Below are 23,363 nucleotides of genomic sequence, written 5' to 3' on the forward strand. Positions count from 1 at the left end.
TGAGTCAGCGGTGATATAATTTACCGGCTGTGCGGTTATGTCCGTGGTTGTGCGTGCTGATCAGCTGATGTCTCCGGTATAGTGAGGTGTCTTGTTCAGTGTAAGGGTCCCATCCGCTATACGCGTTTCAAGGTCTCTGACCTCTTCCTCAGGAGCTACTGAGGAAGAGGTCAGAGACCTTGAAACGCGTATAGCGGATGGGACCCTTACACTGAACAAGACACCTCACTATACCGGAGACATCAGCTGATCAGCACGCACAACCACGGACATAACCGCACAGCCGGTAAATTATATCACCGCTGACTCACCACAGGAGCCTCGAACTAAGTATCGAGTGAGGATTCCTCTGACGCCCTGACTGCGTGTAGCGCAGGTAAAAACATCGAACGCCAGCTACACGTGGGGCGCATAAAAGCAAGCGGTGAGCAGATCTTCAAGTTCCGTGACAACACTGCGGATATTAAACATCGGAAGACCCCTCACAATATTACAAAGAAACCGGGTGAGTGTACTGACCTGTGGTGGGACGCCACCACGGGCTGACACGTGCAATTTGGACCCTAAATAGTGAGTAACATTGAAATCTATACTCACAGATATACCGCATAGGACTGTGAATATTTCCCCAATAGCGCAATTACATGATTGAGACACCTTGAGTAAAGGTGTAATGTTTATAAGGATATAAAACTGAACTTTTAGATGTGTTTTAAGTTATACATCCGATATTACTAACAAACCGCAATACCTCTATCAGATTGTGATATTTATATTTTATATTTTGCATTTTATATTTTATATTTTATAATTGATACTGTCCCACTTCATATTATGTATATTGTGATAAATTGATATAATAAATAAATATTGTATTATAAATTGGACCTGATTATATAGCAACAGATATCGAGTGCTCACTATAATATTTTTATACTCCTAAATTTCATTCTGTGGTCAGGGTGAACCACATCTTAGTTAGAGCACCTACCCTAGCTATTAGAGGGGTGAGCCACTATAAATCTATACAAATTAGTATTTTGACCACATCATCCTCTTTATGCATGTTGTCTTACTCCAAGCTGTATACGCTCGAAAGCCTACTACCAATTAAGCATATTAGGTGATGTGCATCTCTGTAATGAGAAGGGGTGTGGTCTAATGACATCAACACCCTATATCAGGTGTGCATAATTATTAGGCAACTTCCTTTCCTTTGGCAAAATGGGTCAAAAGAAGGACTTGACAGGCTCAGAAAAGTCTAAAATAGTGAGATATCTTGCAGAGGGATGCAGCACTCTTAAAATTGCAAAGCTTCTGAAGCGTGATCATCGAACAATCAAGCGTTTCATTCAAAATAGTCAACAGGGTCGCAAGAAGCGTGTGGAAAAGCCAAGGCGCAAAATAACTGCCCATGAACTGAGCGTGCCAAGATGCCACTTGCCACCAGTTTGGCCATATTTCAGAGCTGCAACATCACTGGAGTGCCCAAAAGCACAAGGTGTGCAATACTCAGAGACATGGCCAAGGTAAGAAAGGCTGAAAGACGACCACCACTGAACAAGACACACAAGCTGAAATGTCAAGACTGGGCCAAGAAATATCTCAAGACTGATTTTTCTAAGGTTTTATGGACTGATGAAATGAGAGTGAGTCTTGATTGGCCAGATGGCTGGATTGGTAAAGGGAAGAGAGCTTCAGTCCGACTCAGACGCCAGCAAGGTGGAGGTGGAGTACTGGTTTGGGCTGGTATCATCAAAGATGAGCTTGTGGGGCCTTTTTGGGTTGAGGATGGAGTCAAGCTCAACTGCCAGTTTCTGGAAGACACCTTCAAGCAGTGGTACAGGAAGAAGTCTGCAAGGTAAGAAAAACATGATTTTCATGCAGGACAATGCTCCATCACACGCGTCCAAGTACTCCACAACGTGGCTGGCAAGAAAGGGCATAAAAGAAGAAAATCTAATGACATGGCCTCCTTGTTCACCTGATCTGAACCCTATTGATAACCTGTGGTCCATCATCAAATGTGAGATTTACAAGGAGGGAAAACAGTACACCTCTCTGAACAGTGTCTGGGAGGCTGTGGTTGCTGCTGCACGCAATGTTGATGGTGAACAGATCAAAACACTGACAGAATCCATGGATGGCAGGCTTTTGAGTGTCCTTGCAAAGAAAGGTGGCTATATTGGTCACTGATTTGTTTTTGTTTTGTTTTTGAATGTCAGAAATGTATATTTGTGAATGTTGAGATGTTATATTTGTTTCACCGGTAAAAATAAATAATTGAAATGGGTATATATTTGTTTTTTGTTAAGTTGCCTAATAATTATGTACAGTAATAGTCACCTGCACACACAGATATCCCCCTAAAATAGCTAAAACTAAAACCAAACTAAAAACTACTTCCAAAAATATTCAGCTTTGATATTAATGAGTTTTTTGGGTTCATTGAGAACATGGTTGTTGTTCAATAATAAAATAAAATTAATCCTCAAAAATACAACTTGCCTAATAATTCTGCACTCCCTGTATGGTGCAAATTTTTTTATTTACACACCATGTTTCCTGAGGTTCTACAATGCCCAGACAGTAGAAACACCCCACAAATGACCCCATTTCGGAAAGTAGACACCCTAAGGTATCTGCTGATGGGCATAGTGAGTTCATGGAAGTTTTTCTTTTTTTGGCACAAGTTAGCGGAAAATGATATATATATATTTTTTTCTTACAAAGTCTCATATTCCACTAACTTGTGACAAAAAATAAAATTTTACATGAACTCACCATACCCCTCACGGAATACCTTGGGGTGTCTTCTTTCCAAAATGGGGTCACATGTGGGGTATTTATACTGCCCTTGCATTTTAGGGGCCCTAAAGCGTGAGAAGTAGTTTGGAATCCAAATGCAGAAAAATGCCCTGTGAAATCCTAAAAGTACTCATTGGAATTTGGGCCCCTTTGCGCACCTAGGCTGCAAAAAAGTGTCACTCATGTGGTATCGCCGTACTCAGGAGAAGTAGGGCAATGTGTTTTGGGGTGTACGCGCACGCATTCACGAGAAATCTCGGCTCTCGCTAGATGACGCATAGATGCATGACAGAGGAATAACCCGGCTGCCCGCAGGACGCATCCCTGAATTAGGCGGTCGGGAGGTGGTTAATATATGGAGAAAGGGCATGAAGAGTTAAAACACAGGCAATAGCACAGAGTCAATCCTACCTTCAGCACTCTTAACTGGTGTTTCATCATTATCATACATAAAGGTGTATACAGCACCACATACCTCTTACATCCAGTGACTTTTCTCCTCTTCTCCATTCGGATCAATCTGCCATAATGACTTCTCTGTGACGTCTCCTCTGATGTAGACACTCTCATTCCTAATCTTCTCCATTAGGACCAGATAACACATGATAACACCTTGCAGCCATGTTCCATCTCTGCAGAGTATGACACACCGACATATTAAAGTCCTCAAATTTCCATCATCTTCCCCACCATGGTAACATTGTCATCCTGCTGCTACCTTCAATACTGTGCCCCTCAATGGCCCCAAATAATATACAGTAGAAATACTAATGCCCCCTATAGTGTCCCTAGTTACAGGAATGCCTGCCCCCAGCAATAACAATGCCCCTGTTGTGCTTCCAGTATTAAAAATGCCCCTGACAGTGCCTTCATTAATAGTACTGCCCCTACAGTGCCCCCTATAATCCCCCTATTAATAATAATGCCCCCCACAGTGCCCCTAGTATTAATTATGCCCTGGGTATTTAAAATGCTACCTTAGTGCCCCCAGTAGAAATAACACCCCAAATATTAGTGTCTCAAGCAATAATAATGCCCCCAGTATTAATTATATTTTGTACTAGCTGAAAGACCCAGCTTCGTTCAGGTATATTTAATCTATTTAATTTAATGTTTGTGTGTGTCGTTAAAAGATATCAACCCTATCCACTATAACAATGACATCTACAGCACCTCATCCCCTTAACAGTGACCTCCACAGCCCCCACCCCTTAACACTGACCCCTCCACAGTGCCCTGTTCCTTTAAAATTGGACCTCCACAGCAGCCCACCCCCTTAACTGTGACCTTTACAGCAGCCTTTCCCTTTAACAGTGAGTTTCACAGCACACCACCCCCTTGACAGTGACCTCAGCAGGGACCCGCCTCCTTAACGGTTGCCTTTACTGGATTGGGGGCGTGTCCTTTTGAACAGATCACTCTAAGACAGCAGCACTGTGCTGTGTGCTGTCTGAGTGTGAGCTGCAGGGAGAAAGTCACCCTCCCTCCCACCTCTGCAGCGAACAGAAGTTGATTTTTAACTTCAATATTTTAATCCCTGTATGCTGAGTGGGAACAGGAGTGGCCTAACCGAATCAGGCGCGTGGCTCAGAAGGATCTAGAAGTTGATTTTTAACTTAATTTTTTCAATATCTGTTGGCTGAGTGGGAGGGGGCGTGGCCTAACCAGATCAGTGTCGTGTCCTTTTGAACAGCTCACTCTAAGACAGCAGCACTATGCTGTTTGAGTGTGAGCTGCAGGGAGAAAGTCATCCTCCCTCTCACCCCTGCAGCTAACAGAAGTTGATTTTTTTTACCTTCATTTTATCAATACCGTCGGCTCAGGAGTGGGAGGGGGTGTAGCTTAACCGTATCAGGGGCGGGACCTGTGGACCGGGTTTTAAGTTCGTCTTTTGAGGGTGGACACATTGCGACAGAGGGGGTGTCTGGGCTCCTTCCTGCTAGAGTGACGCCCCTCTGTGCACCTTACTGGCTTACCTTAAAGAGGACCTTTCACTAGAATAAAAAATCTAAATTAACTATACAGACATGGAGAGCGGCGCCCAGGGATCTCCCTGCACTTACTATTATCCCTAGGCGCCCCTCCGTTCTCCCGGTATAGGCTCCGGTATCTTCATATGTTAGGCTCCACCCAGTGGAACCTGCCGGCGTCTCCTTCTCCCATGCTGTAGCGCTGGCCAATCGCAGTGCACAGCTCATAGCCTGAGAGAAAAAAAAGCCTCTCAGGCTATGAGCTGAGTGCTGCGATTGGCCAGCGCTACAGCATGGGAGAATGAGGCGCCGGCAGGTTCCACTGGGTGGAGCCTAACATATGAAGATACCGGAGGCTGTAACGGGAGAACGGAGCGGTGCCCAGGTATAACAGTAACTGCAGGGAGATCCCTGGGCGCCGCTCTCCATGTCTGTATAGTTAGTTTAGATTTTTTTATTCTAGTGAAAGGTCCTCTTTAAGGACCACGCCATTTTTTGCAAATCTGACCAGTGTCACTTTATGTGGTTTTTATTTAAAAAATACAAAATTTACCCAAAATTTTAAAAAATGTGTAAATTTTTAAGTTTCAATTTCTCTACTTCTATAATACATAGTAATACCTCCAAAAATAGTTATTACTTTACATTCCCCATATGTCTACTTCATGTTTGGGAATTATATTTTATTTTTTGGGGATGTTACAAGGCTTAGAAGTTTAGAAGCAAATCTTGAAATTTTTCCGAAATCTACAAAAACCCACTTTTTAAGGACCAGTTCAGGTCTGAAGTCACTGTGAGGCTTACATAATAGAAGATACAATTTCAAAATTTCGCTTTTTTGGCAGATTTTCCATTTTATTTTATTTTTTTTCAGTTACAAAGTAAGGGTTGAAAGCCAAACAAAACTCAATATTTATGGCCCTGAATCTGTAGTTTACAGAAACACCCTATATGTGGTCGGAAACTGCTGTATGGGCACACGGCAGGGCACAGAAGGAAAGGCATGCCATGCGGTTTTTGGAAGGCAGATTTTGCTGGACTGTTTTTTTGACACCATGTCCAATTTGAAGCCCCCCTGATGCACCCCTAGAGTAGAAACTCCCCAAAAGTGACCCCATTTTAGAAACTACGGGATAGGGTGGCAGTTTTGTTGGTATTAGTTTAGGGTACATATGATTTTTTTGTTGCTCTATATTACACTTTTTGTGAGGCAAGGTAACAAGAAATAGCTGTTTTGGCACCGTTATTTTATTTTTTGTTATTTACAACATTAATCTGACAGGTTAGATCATGTGGTATTTTTATAGAACAGGTTATCACGGACGCGGCGATACCTAATATGTATACAATTTTTTTTTGTAAGTTTTCCACAATGATTTCCTTTTTGAAACAAAAAAAATTATGTTTTAGTGTCTCCATAGTCTGAGAGCCATAGTTTTTTCAGTTTTCGGGCGATTATCTTGGGTAGGGTATGATTTTTGCGGGATAAGATGACTGTTTGATTGGCGCTAATTTGGAGTGCGTATGACTATTTGATCGCTTGCTATTACACTTTTTGTGACATAAGATGACAAAAAATTGCTTTTTTTTCACCGTTTATATTTTCACTTTTTTACAGTGTTCCCCTGAGGGGTTAGGTCATGTGATAGTTTTATAGAGCAGGTTATTACGGATGCAGCGATACCTTATATGTATACTTTTTTTAATTTTCTTAAGTTTTACACAATAACAGATTTTTTAAAACCAAAAAATTATGTTTTAGTGTCTCCATATTCTGAGCCATATATTTTTTTTTTTTTGGGCGATTGTCTTAGGTAGGGTCAGATTTTTTGTGGGATGAGATGACGGTTAGATTGGTACTATTTTGGTGGGCATACCTATTTTTTACCAATTTTTTTTTTTTACTTTATTTGGGAGAAAGTATGTTTTTCTTTCTGACTTACTGTGAAACACTACAGTGTTTTTAAGAACACACAGTTTTAAAAAGAACTGGGCACAGTGGCAATGTCCACTGGCCGACTTAGCCCAAGCCCCATCATCTTTTCTCCTAGGTTGACTTTATTGACACTTTCTCTCTGTTTACATTGCTTGCATATAGCAATAGTGGCAACAGAAAAAAGAGAGTTGCTCATAGGGTTAGTATGTAAAGTTAAAATAGATATGACTAGCTGGTATATAAAGGCTCGCCTAATTTGGTTGTCCAAGGCTTAGGCTCAACACTCAGTAGTAATTTTAACCCTTTCCTGATGCGCGGATTTTAAATTTTTGCATTTTCATTTTTCACTCTGTCTTCCGAGAGCCATATTTTCCGTTCACATAGCTGTATGGATATCAAATGTGGTGGAATTGGAAAATAAAAATGCAGTAAAACTGCCTTGTGCTCTTCATTCTCCAGGCCAGTACTATTCCGGCAATAACATCTATGTAATAGTTTTTCTTGGGTTTTAATACTGGGGAAAAAAAAAAACTGCGAGACGATGTGTAGTTTTCGATAATACCATTTTGGGGTGTGTATGACTTTATCACTTTTTATTCAGATTAGTGATGACAAAATGGCGAATCGGCCATTTTTTCCCCGGTTAACGTAATTCACTGTATGGGTTAACTTTTTTAGTATGGGCATGGCGATGCCCATTGTTATTTTTTTAATTCTTTTGATGTTGGGAAAAGTGCGGTAATTAGAATTTTAATATATATATATATATATATATATATATATATATATATATAATTTTTTTTGTTTTTGTTAGGTCCTCAAGTGGACCACAACTTGCAATTATCAGGCTGCAACTTGTACATAAATACAATGTGCTCCATTATTCTGTACAGAAATTGCTATTTTCCAGTTCAGTGCTGCCACCTGGTGGCCTGAACTAGGACATACTAATAATGAACCTGGAAGCCTAGTACAGGCTCTGGCTCATTATTAGAACAGTGCATTTTCCCCGATCTCTGCCAGGGGAAAGTGTGCACGGCGGAACCTTAAGAGGTTAAGTGTTAGTACCAGGTGTTGGTAGGTGCTTCCAGTCTCCCAATATTCTCTACTGTTGAGTACTAGTCACTTCAAGGAAGAGCAAAGACAACTGCTTCCTGTGTGATCAGGTTAAAGGTCATGGGAACTACAGGTGACACCATCTGGAGTAGAATAAATAGCTTATATTTTACATCAGATGGTGTTACATGGTAGTACCTGCGCATGAAGGATGCCCATTCCCCTGTAGTTATCTTCAAATAGATCACACGGTTTGCAAATAGGGTCAGAGAGCCCTTAGGACACTTTTCGCTGTGCCTGACTCTTTCTTAAACTATGGGGGAAATTTATCAGGCACTGCATTCTCTATAACTGACTTAAATAAATCACCCTTTATGATAAATCTCCTCCAATGTGTTCTCTAAAACATCTTAGCATTTCAGTATAAAACATACAGTAGTTTTTTGTAATGTGTGAGCCCGTCAGTGTTTCATACTGTCTCTGTATAGTGTAGGATGAATCTACTGGGTTTTCCACTCTTTAGATACTGATAGGTAATCAATAGCAGATTGGTTGTTGTCTGACACTTGACATCTCCACGGATCAGCTGTTTGCACCATCCGCTGGCACTGGAAACAAAACAGTGTATGGGTTGCCCATTGTCATACCCCCAATGATCTGACATTTATGACCTACATTGTGGATAGTTTCTAAAAGATGGAAAACCCCTTTAACTCTAACATGCACCATGACATAACGTTGTCATTGGTGCAGTGTAAGTGCCCTGGAGCAGACTCACACGGTAAGCCCGCTCCATATGCAGCAAGTGCTGGCTGTGGAATGCAGCCCTGACCACAATGACTGAGATCAGAAATTATACCGAACTTGCTCTTTTAACCCCTTAAATGCTGCAAGCATAGCTACCGTAGCATCAGATGGGTTAGACAGAGAGAAGGGGCTCCCTCTGTCCTCACAGGGGCTCCAATAAGTTGGCATGACAGTCTGGGGCCATGTGAAGGCTCCCACCACTATTACAGCTAGCTGCCTGCTAAGCTGTGCTTAAGGCATAGCTCAGCAGGCAGCCTCTCAGAATTCCATAGACTGCAATAGTATTCTATTACAGTCTATGAGACAAGCAATCAGAAGATTACATGTTCAAGTTCCCTAATAGGACTAAAAATTACAGTAAAAAAAGAAAAATTAAATGTTTTAAAAAATGTCAAATCATCTCCTTTCCCAATGTTACATATAATAATAAACAATAAAAAATAAACATAATAGCTATTTTGAGAACTGCCGCTAGTGGGAAAGTAGCCTAAAATAAAATAGGATTCATTTATTTTGTTTTTATTTTAGGGAGCTCAAGGACTTTGGATTCTTGTATGAAGGACGCACTCATGTGTCCAAGAACAATCTGAACAGAAACATCCAGTACAAGTATGTTGTTTTACAGAGTAATGGACATGAAGAATATGAGTACATTTACGGTGAAACGACAGACAAATCGCCCATTATCAACCGCTGCCTGTTCATGCCATCAAACTATATCATTAAAGGAGGTGAGATTCAAAGGTCTTCTTTATGTTTTCAATAACATTACTATCAAGACATTGAAATCTTACCTTTTAGGACAGTGTCTGTTTTGTTGTTTTAATAACAATGACCTGTCCTTAGGATAGGTCATCAGTATCATATTGGTTGGGCTCTAACTCTTTGCACCCCTATTAATCAGCTGATTGAACTGGTTTCTGCACTCCAGATGAAGCAGTTGAACATCGCTGCTCCAAAAATTCACCATGCAAAGGTCTCTTTTGGACTAAATAATAAAAACACTATATGGTACAATGTATGCCAAAAACTCTATATACAGGTGAAACTTGAAAATTAGAATATCGTGCAAAGTTCATTTATTTCAGTAATGCTACTTAAAAGGTGAAACTAACATATGAGACTCATTACATGCAAAGCGAGATATTTCAAGCCTTTATTTGGTATAATTTGGATGATTATGGCTTACAGCTTATGAAACCCCAAAGTCTCAATTTTGAGGTACCCTTTGCTCAGGGGGTATGGATTAAAGGCAGGGCTGGTGCAAGGATTTTTGCCGCCCTAGGCAAGATAAAAATTGCCAGGTTTTAACCCCTTCAGCCCAGTTGGAGGGTGACACGAGTGTGCCCCACTCCTAACAACGATATTGTGCCAGGAAAATGAGTTTGTTTTCCTGGCACTATAGTGCCCTTTTAACACCAGTACTGCACAGTGTCTTTTTTCTGCAGGAACAGGCTATAGACACCAGTACCACTACATTAACTGTACTGGTTCTGGGACTATAGTCTCCTTTTAGGCTCCATTCACACGTCCGCAATTTCGTTCTGCATTTTGCGGAACGGAATTGCGGACCCATTCATTCCTATGGGGCAGCACAATGTGCTGCCCGGACATGGAATTGCGGATCCGCACTTCCGTTCTGCAAAAAAATAGAACATGCCCTATTCTTGTCCGCTATTGCCGCTTTTCGTGTTTTGCGGATCCGCGGCTCCGTGTATCCGCAAAACACGTTGCGGACGTGTGAATGGAGCCTTAATGTGAGGTAAATTACTTTCCAATGTAGTATTAATAACTAAACAATTACATAATAAACATATTGCATTGTCTACTTACCACCAGGACAATAAGATGATCTGGTCTCTGGCTGCAGTCTGGCTCTGGGGACTCCCTTGTCACTCTCTCCCCCCCCCACCCCCCCCCCCCCTTGTCACTCTCTTCCCCCCCCCCCCCTTGTCACTCTCTTCCCCCCTCCCTTGTCATTCCCCCCCCCCCCTCCCTTGTCACTCCCCCCTCCCTTGTCACTCTCTTCCCCCCCTCCCTTGTCACTCTCTTCCCCCCTTCCCTTGTCACTCTCATTTACTCTCCCCCCCCCGTCTCTTGTCACTCCCCCCCCCTCCCTTGTCACTCTCTTCCCCCCCTTGTCACTCTCTTCCCCCCTCCCTTGTCACTCTCTTCCCCCCTCCCTTGTCACTCTCTTCCCCCCTCCCTTGTCACTCTCTTCCCCCCTCCCTTGTCACTCTCTTCCCCCCCTCCCTTGTCACTCCCCCCCTCCCTTGTCACTCTCTTCCCCCTCTCCCTTGTCACTCTCATTTACTCCCCCCCTCCCTTGTCACTCTCATTTACTCCCCCCCTTATCACTCTCATTTACTCCACCCCTCCCTTGTCACTCTCATTTACACCCCCCTCCCTTGTCACTCTCATTTACTCCCCCCCTTGTCACTCTCATTTCTCCCCCCCCTTGTCACTCTCATTTCTCCCCCTCCCTTGTCACTCTCATTTCTCCCCCCCTCCCTTGTCACTCTCATTTACTCCCCCCCTTGTCACTCTCATTTCTCCCCCTCCCTTGTCACTCTCATTCCCCCCCTCCTTTGTCACTCCCCCCCTCCCTTGTCACTCTCATTCTTCCCCCGACTCCCTTGTCACTCTGATCATTTCCTCCACCCCCTTCCTTATCACACACTAAGTGAGCACTTCCTGTCAGTCCGGCTGGGTACAGAAAACAAATGCTCCTGTACCGCGGACCGAACAGAGCTTGGCCATGTTACATTAGAGGGCAGAGGTGCTTCCCTCCTGTCAGTCCCTCTCGCTGGGCAGTGTGGCAGCCGCCCAGTGCGGGGGAGGGCCCACCGCCGCCCGCCGTACTTAAAAAAAAAAAAAAAAAAACTTGCGGCAACGCTTTTTTTTTTTAAACCTCATGGCAACAATGAGTGGGGGACTGTCAGAGCCCTGTAGAAGAGGAGAAAATACAAAAAAAACATATGTGGGGACCTTGAATTGGCTATTAAGAGTGAGTAAACTCATAAAAAAAAAAAAAATTTGATCCCGGCCAACCCCTTTAACCCCTTAAGGACCCCTTGTCACTCTCATTTACTCTCCCCCCCCCCGTCTCTTGTCACTCCCCCCCCTCCCTTGTCACTCTCTTCCCCCCCTTGTCACTCTCTTCCCCCCTCCCTTGTCACTCTCTTCCCCCTCCCTTGTCACTCTCTTCCCCCCTCCCTTGTCACTCTCTTCCCCCCCCCTCCCTTGTCACTCCCCCCCTCCCTTGTCACTCCCCCTCCCTTGTCACTCTCTTCCCCCTCTCCCTTGTCACTCTCTTCCCCCTCTCCCTTGTCACTCTCTTCCCCCTCTCCCTTGTCACTCTCTTCCCCCTCTCCCTTGTCACTCTCTTCCCCCTCTCCCTTGTCACTCTCTTCCCCCTCTCCCTTGTCACTCTCTTCCCCCCCTCCCTTGTCACTCTCATTTACTCCCCCCCTCCCTTGTCACTCTCATTTACTCCCACCCTTATCACTCTCATTTACTCCACCCCTCCCTTGTCACTCTCATTTACACCCCCCTCCCTTGTCACTCTCATTTACTCCCCCCCTTGTCACTCTCATTTCTCCCCCCCCTTGTCACTCTCATTTCTCCCCCTCCCTTGTCACTCTCATTTCTCCCCCTCCCTTGTCACTCTCATTCCCCCCTCCCTTGTCACTCTTATTTACTCCCCCCCTCCCTTGTCACTCTCATTTACTCCCCCCCTTGTCACTCTCATTTCTCCCCCTCCCTTGTCACTCTCATTCCCCCCCTCCTTTGTCACTCCCCCCCTCCCTTGTCACTCTCATTCTTCCCCCGACTCCCTTGTCACTCTGATCATTTCCTCCACCCCCTTCCTTATCACACACTAAGTGAGCACTTCCTGTCAGTCCGGCTGGGTACAGAAAACAAATGCTCCTGTACCGCGGACCGAACAGAGCTTGGCCATGCTACATTAGAGGGCAGAGGTGCTTCCCTCCTGTCAGTCCCTCTCGCTGGGCAGTGTGGCAGCCGCCCAGTGCGGGGGAGGGCCCACCGCCGCCCGCCGTACTTAAAAAAAAAAAAAAAAAAAAAAACTTGCGGCAACGCTTTATTTTTTTTAAACCTCATGGCAACAATGAGTGGGGGACTGTCAGAGCCCTGTAGAAGAGGAGAAAATACAAAAAAAACATATGTGGGGACCTTGAATTGGCTATTAACCCCTTAAGGACACAGGGCGTACAGGTACGCCCTTGTGCCCTGGTACTTAAGGACACAGGGCGTACATGTACGCCCTGTGCATTTTCGATCACTGCCGTGCGGCTGGCAGTGATCGGAACCCGGTGCCTGCTCAAATCATTGAGCAGGCACCTAGGCTAAATGCGCGGGGGGGTCCCGTGACCCCCCCATGTCGGCGATCGCGGCAATCCGCAGGTCAATTCAGACCTGCGGTTTGCTGCGATATCTGCAGTTTATGATCCCCGCGGTCCCTGACCGCGGGGATCAGAAACTTTAGGTTTCAAAACGTTGTCCAGTATTCCTCCCCCTGCACCCCCTGAGTTATTTGGGCACGGTGGGAGGTGCAGGGGGAGGGTTGCGGGCGGTGCGGGAGGCGGGCGGTGCGGTAGGCGGGATCGCGATCCCCCGCCCGCCTCCCATTGCGTAATCGTTGGCGTCTAGTGGGTATACCAGGGTGCCAGCACATTGCTGGCACCCTGGTATAAACGGCTGACATCGGTGATGCGATGTCAGCCGTTTAACCCTTTCCATACAGCGGTCCGTACGGACCGCTGTATGGAAAAGGTTAACAGTAAGAGGGAGCTCCCTCCCTCTCCCATCGGGGGGCTGCTGTGCCTTTGCAGTCCCCCGAATGGAGAGGGAGAGAGCTCCCAGGCAGCCCCCCCAAGCCCCGTCCTTACCCTTCCCCGTCTGCGCAGCTCTGGCCACTACTGAGCAGACGGGGAAGGTTCCCATGACAACAGGACGCCTGCTCAGGCGTCCTGCTGTCCATGGTGCTGAACAGATCTATGCTGAAAGGCATAGATCTGTTCAGACAAAGTGTAAAATACAGTATAGTACTATATATTGTACTGTACTGTATTATGTAGACATCAGACCCACTGGATCTTCAAGAACCAAGTGGGTCTGGGTCAAAAAAAAAGTGAAAAAAGTGAAAAATAAAGTAAAAATCAAAAAACACATTTATCACTGATTAAAAATGAAAGAAATAAAATTCCCTACACATGTTTGGTATCGCCGCGTCCGTAACGACCTGATCTATAAAACGGTAATGTTACTTTACCCGAACGGTGAACGCCATAAAAATAAAAAATTAAAAACTATGATGAAATTGGAATTTTGCCCACCTTACTTCCCAAAAAAGGTAATAAAAGTGATCAAAAAAGTCGCATCTATGCCAAAATTGTAACAATCAAACCGTTATCTCATCCCGCAAAAATCATACCCTACCCAAGATAATCGCCCAAAAACTGAAAAAGTTATGGCTCTTACACTATGGAAACACTAAAACATGATTTCTTTTGTTTCAAAAATGAAATCATTGTGTAAAACTTACATAAATAAAAAAAAAGTATACATATTAGGTATCGCCGCGTCCGTATTCACCGGCTCTATAAAAATATCACATGACCTAACCCCTCAGATGACCACCGTAAAAAAATAAAAATAAAAACGGTGTAAAAAAAGCCATTTTTTGTCATCTTCCGTCACAAAAAGTGTAATAGCAAGCAATCAAAAAGTCATGTGCACCCCAAAATAGTGCCAATCAAACCGTCATCTCATCCCACAAAAAATGAGACCCTACTTAAGATAATCGCCCAAAAATTTAAAAAACTATGGCTCTTAGACTATGGAGACACTAAAACATTTTTTTTGTTTTAAAAATGAAATTATTGTGTAAAACGTACATAAATAAAAAAAATTGTATACATATTGGGTATCACCGCGTCCGTGACAACCTGCTCTATAAAATTACCACATGATCTAACCTGTCAGATGAATGGTGTAAATAACAAAAAAAAAAAAAACGGTGCCAAAAAAGCAATTTCTTGTTACCTTGCCGCACAAAAAGTGTAATATAGAGCAACCAAAAATCATATGTACCCTAAACTTGTACCAACAAAACTGCCACCCTATCCCGTAGTTTCTAAAATGGGGTCACTTTTTTGGAATTTCTACTCTAGGGGTGCATCAGGGGGGCTTCAAATGGGACATGGTGTCAAAAAAACCAGTCCAGCAAAATCTGCCTTCCAAAAAGCGTATGGCATTCCTTTCCTTCTGCGCCCTGCCGTGTGCCCGTACAGCAGTTTACGACCACATATGGGGTGTTTCTGTAAACTACAGAATCAGGGCCAGAAATAATGAGTTTTGTTTGGCTGTTAACCCTTGCTTTGTAACTGGAAAAAAAATATTAAAATGGAAAATCTGCCAAAAAAGTGAAATTTTGAAATTGTATCTCTATTTTCTATTAAATCTTGTGCAACACCTAAAGGGTTAACAAAGTTTGTAAAATCAGTTTTGAATACCTTGAGGGGTGTAGTTTCTTAGATGGGGTCACTTTTATGGAGTTTCTACTCTAGGGGTGCATCAGGGGGGCTTCAAATGGGACATGGTGTCAAAAAAACCAGTCCAGCAAAATCTGCCTTCCAAAAACCGTATGGCATTCCTTTCCTTCTGCGCCCTGCCGTGTGCCCGTACAGTAGTTTACGGCCACATATGGGGTGTTTCTGTAAACGGCAGAGTCAGGGCAATAAAGATACAGTCTTGTTTGACTGTTAACCCTTGCTTTGTTAGTGGAAAAAATGGGTTAAAATGGAAAATTAGGCAATAAAAGGAAATTCTCAAATTTCATCCCCATTTGCCAATAACTCTTGTGCAACACCTAAAGGGTTAACAAAGTTTGTAAAATCAGTTTTGAATACCTTGAGGGGTGTAGTTTATAGAATGGGGTCATTTTTGGGTGGTTTCTATTATGTAAGCCTCGCAAAGTGACTTCAGACCTGAACTCGTCCCTAAAAATTGGGTTTTTGTAAATTTCTGAAAAATTTCAAGATTTGCTTCTAAACTTCTAAGCCTTGTAACATCCCCAAAAAATAAAATATCATTCCCAAAATAATTCAAACATGAAGTAGACATATGGGGAATGTAAAGTCATCTCAATTTTTGGGGGTATTACTATGTATTACAGAAGTAGAGAAACTGAAACTTTGAAATTTGCAAATTTTTCCCAATTTTTGGTAAATTTGACTTTTTTTATGCAAAAAAAAATATTTTTTTAACTTTATTTTACCAGTGTCATGAAGTACAATATGTGACGAAAAAACAATCTCAGAATGGCCTGGATAAGTCAAAGCGTTTTAAAGTTATCAGCACTTAAAGTGACACTGGTCAGATTTTCAAAAAATGGCCTGGTCCTAAGGTGTAAAAAGGCTGTGTCCCTAAGGGGTTAAGAGTGAGTAAACTCATAAAAAAAAAAAAAATTTGATCCCGGCCAACCCCTTTAACCCCTTAAGGACACAGCCTTTTTACACCTTAGGACCAGGCCATTTTTGGCAAATCTGACCAGTGTCACTTTAAGTGCTGATAACTTTAAAACGCTTTGACTTATCCAGGCCGTTCTGAGATTGTTTTTTCGTCACATATTGTACTTCATGACACTGGTGAAATGAAGTCAAAAAAATATTTTTTTTTGCACCAAAAAATACCTAATTTAACAAATTTTTGGAAAAATTAGCAAATTTCAAAGTTTCAGTTTCTTTACTTCTGTAATACATAGTAATACCCCCAAAAATTGTGATGACTTTACATTCCCCATATGTCTACTTTATGTTTGAATTGTTTTGGGAATGATATTTTATTTTTTGGGGATGTTATAAGGCTTAGAAGTTTAGAAGCAAATCTTGAAATTTTTCAGCAATTTACAAAAACTACATTTTTAGGGACCAGTTCAGGTCTGAAGTCACTTTGCGAGGCTTACATAATAGAAACCACCCAAAAATGACCCCATCTAAGAAACTACACCCCTCAAGGTATTCAAAACTGATTTTACATACGTTGTTAACCCTTTAGGTGTTGCACAAGAGTGGGGATGAAATTTGAGAATTTCTTTTTTTTGTCAAATTTTTTATTTTAACCCATTTTTTCCACTAATAAAGCAAGGGTTAACAGCCAAACAAGACTGTATCTTTATTGCCCTGACTCTGCCGTTTACAGAAACACCCAATATGTGGCCGCAAACTACTGTACGGCCACACAGCGGGGCATAGAGTGAAAGGTGTGCCGTTTGGTTTTTGGAGGGCTGATTTTTATGGACTGGTTTATTTACACCATGTCCCATTTGAAGACCCCTGATGCACCCCTAGAGTAGAAACTCCCTAAAAGTGACCCCATCTAAGAATCTACACCCCTCAAGGTATTCAAAACTGATTTTACATACGTCGTTAACTCTTTAGGTGTTGCACAAGAGTTATTGGCAAATGGGGATGAAATTGGCAAATTTCATTTTTTTTGTCTAATTTTCAATTTTAACCCATTTTTTCCACTAACAAATCAAGGGTTAACAGCCAAACAAGACTGTATCTTTATTGCCCTGACTCTGCCGTTTACAGAAACACCCAATATGTGTCCGTAAACTACTGTACGGCCACACAGCGGGGCGTAGAGGGAAAGGTGCGCCGTTTGGTTTTTGGAGGGCTGATTTTTATGGACTGGTTTATTTACACCATTTCCCATTTGAAAACCCCTGATGCACCCCTAGAGTAGAAACTCCCTAAAAGTGACCCCATTTTGGAAACTACGGGATAAGGTGGCATTTTTTTGGGGACTATTTTTAGGGTAAATATGATTTTTGGTTGCTCTATATTACATTTTTGTGACGCAAGGTTACCAAAAATTGAAATTCTGAAATTTCATCTCCATTTGCCATTAACTGTTGAGGAACACCTAAAGGGTTAATGAAGTTTGTATAATCAGTTTTGAATACCTTGAGGGGTGTAGTTTCTTAGATGGGGTCAGTTTGGGGGAGTTTTTACTCTAGGGTGCATCAGGGGGGCTTCAAAAGGGACATGGTGTCAATAAAAAAGGCCATCAAAATCGGCCTTCCAGAAACCATGTCGGTCCTTTCCTTTTGCGGCCTCCCTTTTACTGATACAGCAGTTTACGACCACAAATGTGGTGTTTCTGTAAACTGCAGTATCAGGGTAATAAATATTATTTGCCATTAACTGTTGAGGAACACCTAAAGGGTTAATGAAGTTTTTATAATCAGTTTTGAATACCTTGAGGGGTGTAGTTTCTTAGATGGGGTCAGTTTGGGGGAGTTTTTACTCTAGGGTGCATCAGGGGGGCTTCAAAAGGGACATGGTGTCAATAAAAAAGGCCATCAAAATCGGCCTTCCAGAAACCATGTCGGTCCTTTCCTTTTGCGGCCTCCCTTTTACTGATACAGCAGTTTACAACCACAAATGTGGTGTTTCTGTAAACTGCAGTATCAGGGTAATAAATATTAAGTTTTGTTTGGTTGTTAACCCTTGTTTTGTTACCGGAAAAAACGGATTGAAATGGAAAAGTGCCAAAAATAGCGGTTTTGGCACCTTTTTTCTTTTTTTTTTTTAACTGTGTTAATCTGGGGGGTTAGGTAATGGGATATTTTTATAGAGGAGATTCTTAGATGAGATTCTTACGGACGCGGCAATACCTAATAAGTCCTGGAAAGTGTTGGCCAGGGACAATCCGGGCACCTACAGTTCCCGAGGTACTCCGGCCTGCTCTTTCCCGGTCCGAAAAGATCAGGGCCTTGAGGACTGCCTCATAGAACTGGAGGAATGTCCCTGTGCTGCCAGCGCTTCGGGATAGTACAAAAGAGTTGTACATGGCAACCTGCACCAAGTAGACCGCAACTTTTTTGTACCATGCCTGTGTTTTGCGCATGGCGTTATATGGCTTGAGGACTTGATCAGAGAGATCAACTCCTCCCATATACCGATTGTAAGCGACGATACAATCGGGCTTGAGGACCGTTGCCGCGGTACCTCGCACAGGGACAGGGGTGATGCCGTTACCATGAATTGTGGACAGCATAAGGGCATCCCTCTTGTCCTTATACCTGACCAGCAACAGGTTTTCAGTGGTAAGGGCACGGGTCTCACCCCTGGGAATAGGTACCTGGAGGGGGTGGGCAGGGAGGCCGCGTTGATTTTTCCGCACGGTCCCACAAGCGGACGTGGATCTGGCGATAAGGTCCCACACAAGTTTCCCAGTAACACCCAGAGTGGGGGGACATTCTGGGGGTTGAATCCGGGAATCTCGCCCCTCGTATACACAAAATTTGTAAGTGTACCCTGAGGTACTCTCACAAATTTTGTATAGCTTCACGCCATACCTCGCCCGCTTGGAGGGCACATACTGGCGGAAAATGAGTCTCCCCTTGAACGCAATGAGAGACTCATCAACCGCGACCTCTCTTCCAGGTACATAGGCCTCCATGAATTTGGCCCCAAAGTGATCGATGACCGGCCGTATCTTGTACAGACGGTCATGGGCAGGATCACCTCGGGGGGGGACATGCTGCATTATCGGAATAATGCAGACATTTCCGGATGGCCTCAAACCGGGAGCGTGTCATGGCTGTACTGTAAAGTGGGGTCTGGTATAGGACGTCCCCACTCCAGTACAGCCTGACACTGGGTTTCTTGACCAGGCCCATATGCAGCACGAGGCCCCAAAATGTCCTCATTCCGGCTGCACTGACCGGCGTCCAGCCACCGGGCCTGGCCAAAAAGGAGCCCGGGTGTTGAGCGACGAACTGTTGGGCGTACAGATTCGTCTGCTCCACCATCAGATTTACCAGTGGGTCACTGAAAAAATGACAAAAAAAGTCATATTCAGTGTAGCCCGCTGTGGAAATCTGGATTCCTGATTGGCCTACAAAATCAGGAATCACAGGCTCGTATCGCTCTGGGCTACACCAGACAAGTTCATCGGCAGGGGGCTCCGGTGGATTTAACTGGTGGGCCGGGAAACCAGTACGAGCCCCAGAGCTGCTCGTACTAGTGTGGGCCACAGGGTCCCTAACATGGCGGTCCCCTTGCTCCGCCTGGCGGCGTCTCCGCCGCCTTGGGGGCTCATCATCATCGCTAGATGATGAGGAGGATGCGGATGACAACAGGAATGTGGGGTCATCCTCATCCTCACTGGGACTCTCGGAGTCAGAGGCAATCTGGGCGTATGCCTCCTCGGCCGAGAACGTCCGGCGGGCCATAGGGGAGTGTCTGTCTGCGTGTATATGTGCGTGTGTGTAACTCTTTATTTTGTGTGTGTGGGGGCACGGGTGTTCACGAACTCACCCTAAAACGAACAGAAAAAAAAAAAAATGAGCTAACTAAAAAAAGGGCAAAAAATGTGGGGAAAAAAATTCAAAACCGCTGATCAACCGTCCGAAGTTGATCAGCGGTGGGGTGTGCGATGCGCTAACAGTGGCCGGACACTAAGTGCCGACCACAGTCAGCGTACACGAAAAAAATAAATAAAAATGCACCCCAAAAAAGGTGGGGGGCAGGGGGTGGGGGGGGGCAAGTGGCAGCACCCCTGGGGGGTCTAGGGTCACACAGCTGTGCTGTGGACCCCAGACACCCTAACTTAGGGTGATGCAATCAAAGTTCAGAAACTAACTTTCCCTTTTTTTTCCCTGCCTAAACCAAACTTTCCCTAGCTGTCCCTATGTACCTGATGGGGTCCTGGGGGGCACAGATCGGGTGCAGGCAGCGGTGCTGCAGACACGTGCAGGCAGCTCCTCTCTCCTCCGGCTCCGGAACACAAAAGGAGGAGAAGAGGAGCGCCTGCCTCTTTTGAATCTGCCGCCGGACCGCCCACAGACCAATCAGAAAGCGATCATGAGTGGTGATGTCACCATCACCACTCAGGATCGCTGGATGGTGATTGGTGGGGTGAAATCACACCACCATCACCATCCTGTTCCGGGTTATCGGGACTTCAGAGACCCGAATAACCCGGAAACGCAGAAAACCGCAGGTCTGAATTGACCTGCGGTTTTCTGCGATCACATACATGGGGGGGTCACCGGACCCCCCGGCGCATTTGCTCCAAGTGCCTGCTCAATGATTTGAGCAGGCACGGGGTTCCGATCACCGCCCGCCGTGCGGCGGTGATCGAAAATGCACAGGGCGTACATGTACGCCCTGTGTCTTTAAGTACCAGGGCACAAGGGCGTACCTGTACGCCCTATGTCCTTAAGAGGTTAATCAGGGCCGGCACTCCTGCTAAATTGCGCCCTAGGCGGCTGCCTAGGTCGCCTTACAGGTGGCACCCGCCCTGATTAAAGGGGTTGTCCGGGATCAATGATTCTGATTTATAATACTGGGGTTGGGTGCGGCACCTAACGGGTTAATAGCGGCGGATCGCAGCGCGCAGTCATAGAGGCTGGGTGCCGGGTATGGGATTTGTCCGGCACCCGCAACCTGCGTTTGTATTAAGCATAAATGATATTCATTGGTAGTGCAGTGGCCACAGCCCCTCCCCTCCTCCTCCCTGCTAATCAGTCCATTGGTGGCAGCAGCAGTACAGGGGGGGGATGGACTACCTCCTTCTCCCCTGTGTTGTTGAGAACATAGCAGCGCTGTGCATGAAACGGCAGAGACCTGCCGGCTATGGCACCCACTGCACGTGCGAGTGGGCCCCATGTTTACACTTCGCTCCAGCACCGTACTTGTACGGCACTGGTAGCGAAAGGGTTAATATAAACTCTATATATTTATTTTAATCATAGGTAAAATTGAATGTTATATGTTCTCTGATAAGTGACATAAAGCATGACAATATTTCAATTATAATAATGTTTAAAACATATTTGTGTGTGTATATATATAAATAATGCATTCCGTATTTCCAGCACTATAAGATGCTCTGGACCATAAGACGCACCTCAGGTTTAGACCCCAAAAAAGGTCTTCTTATTAAAGAGGTTCTTTGGGCTTTTAGTATTGATGAACTATCCTCAGGTCACCTGGCACTCCCGCTGTACAGCTGTATGAAGAGAAGGTGCATGCACTGTGCATGTGCCGTCTCTCTCTTCCTGCTCACTGCTGCTTTTGCCTTAAACATAGCAGAAGCGAGCAGGAAGACAGATGGGAGACGGCACGTGCATTTTAAAGCCACTTTCTGGTACGAGAGATGATAAATGTTAAGCATTGAATGTCGTTTTTACTTGCTGTTTTGTGGCTTTTGTATTTTATGAAATATTGTAACTGCATTTTCTTAATTTGCCTCCTAAAAACAGAATTAAAAGTTGATTACAAAAATTGTATGTACCCAAGAAACTATGCAAATTTCTGTATTGTTGTATCCTAAAAAGTCTTAGAATAAAGTTAACATGATGAGTTAATGACCATAAAAATAAATCCCAAAGAACAATGGCTCAGCCATTTGCTAGTTGCACGGTAAATTGTCTCAGCCTGTGATTAGCAGAGCGGAATTTCCTATGTGTCAAGATGGGACCAGGAAGTAGAGGCGAATAAAAAGTTGCAGACCAGTAAAGTTCCTTTGGCATTCAAGTGAGCAATAATTCTATACTCCCCACCATTGGGTGAGTGCACCTTCAGTCTTTTGATTTGTGGAAACCTTCCAGCAATATCTTCTTCCCAACCATGCACAGGAGGGGAGTATAGCATCTTGTATTTTATCTTCAACTCCCTCTGAGCCCTTTTGCTAAAAATGTTTCCCTGTTTGACAACCCCTTTAAATTGGTCACTAAGGGATTATGCACTAAGAGGAAATGCACTTACTGTGCTGATTTATGCACCAACTGTGAATTCAAGAGTGCAATAAAAGTCTCTTCTCATTACCTTAAATGCATTGCTACACAAATATTGTTGAGCAGTTTCTCCTTCGTCCCACCCCTTGGAATCTATCAGTAGGAATTAAAACCATATGTCCTCTACAGGATTGTAAAACCATATGTCCTCTATACCCATTTGGATAGACGATAAATATTTTTAGCTTTTGGAAATAATAATCAATGAGTTAGTTTGGGGAAGGAAAAGAGTGAGACTCAAAATATAATATTTATATAAGCCTTTGGAGTGTGGGGGCTTAAATCTCCCATACTTCAAAGGCTATTTCGTGGCAGCTCAATTATGGACGTGCAACGAGTGGGTAAACAGTGTATCCTTGACTGACCTAATAAGTACTTCTACGCACAGTAGGGCTGCAACGATTAATCCAAGCATAGCGCCGTACGTTGTATAATGGTAGTACTTGGTGCAACTAGGCCATGTGACAGATGTGCGGTGATGTCACATAACATAGGAAGAGGCCGCGGTGCTCATGGAGGGCAGGCCTCTTCTAACAGCTGGTCTGCATGGGTCTTGTGTGTCGGCTCCTCGAGGATAACCATTGTAATAATTAATTTCTAGATTTAAGACTTTTTTTTATAATGTTGGTGAAAACTGCCAATTTTGCAAGGACCGTCTGACGATCTGTTGCTCGTAGGGTTGTCTAGACTCCCTGTTGGCACATGTCGGTGGGAAAGAAAAATAGGGCAAGTTGAATTTTAACACCAAATCCTTTTGTTCAAAAGGCAGAGAAGTCATTGCCAAAGGTGTCTGTCAGCGGCTTAAAGGGGTTGTCCAAGTTATGTAAAAAAAAAAAAAAGCACTGTAAATAATAATAATATAAATAATAATAAAATGTATGTATATAGCGCCACCACCATATTCCGCAGCGCTCTACAAATTCATAGGGTTCATATACAAAACAAAAAT

General features: G+C 44.0%; 1 protein-coding gene across 1 annotated transcript in view; it reads left to right on the top strand.

Annotated features, from left to right (window-relative positions):
* The window catches only part of RNF213 (ring finger protein 213), a 355,180-nt gene that overhangs the window by 78,051 nt on the left and 253,766 nt on the right, over positions 1–23,363 (top strand). The window contains 1 exon segment of the mRNA XM_044281121.1: positions 9,106–9,308. Within this exon segment, the coding sequence (XP_044137056.1) occupies positions 9,106–9,308 (203 nt within the window).

Source organism: Bufo gargarizans, chromosome 2 (assembly GCF_014858855.1).
Source record: "Bufo gargarizans isolate SCDJY-AF-19 chromosome 2, ASM1485885v1, whole genome shotgun sequence".
Taxonomy (NCBI): domain Eukaryota; kingdom Metazoa; phylum Chordata; class Amphibia; order Anura; family Bufonidae; genus Bufo; species Bufo gargarizans.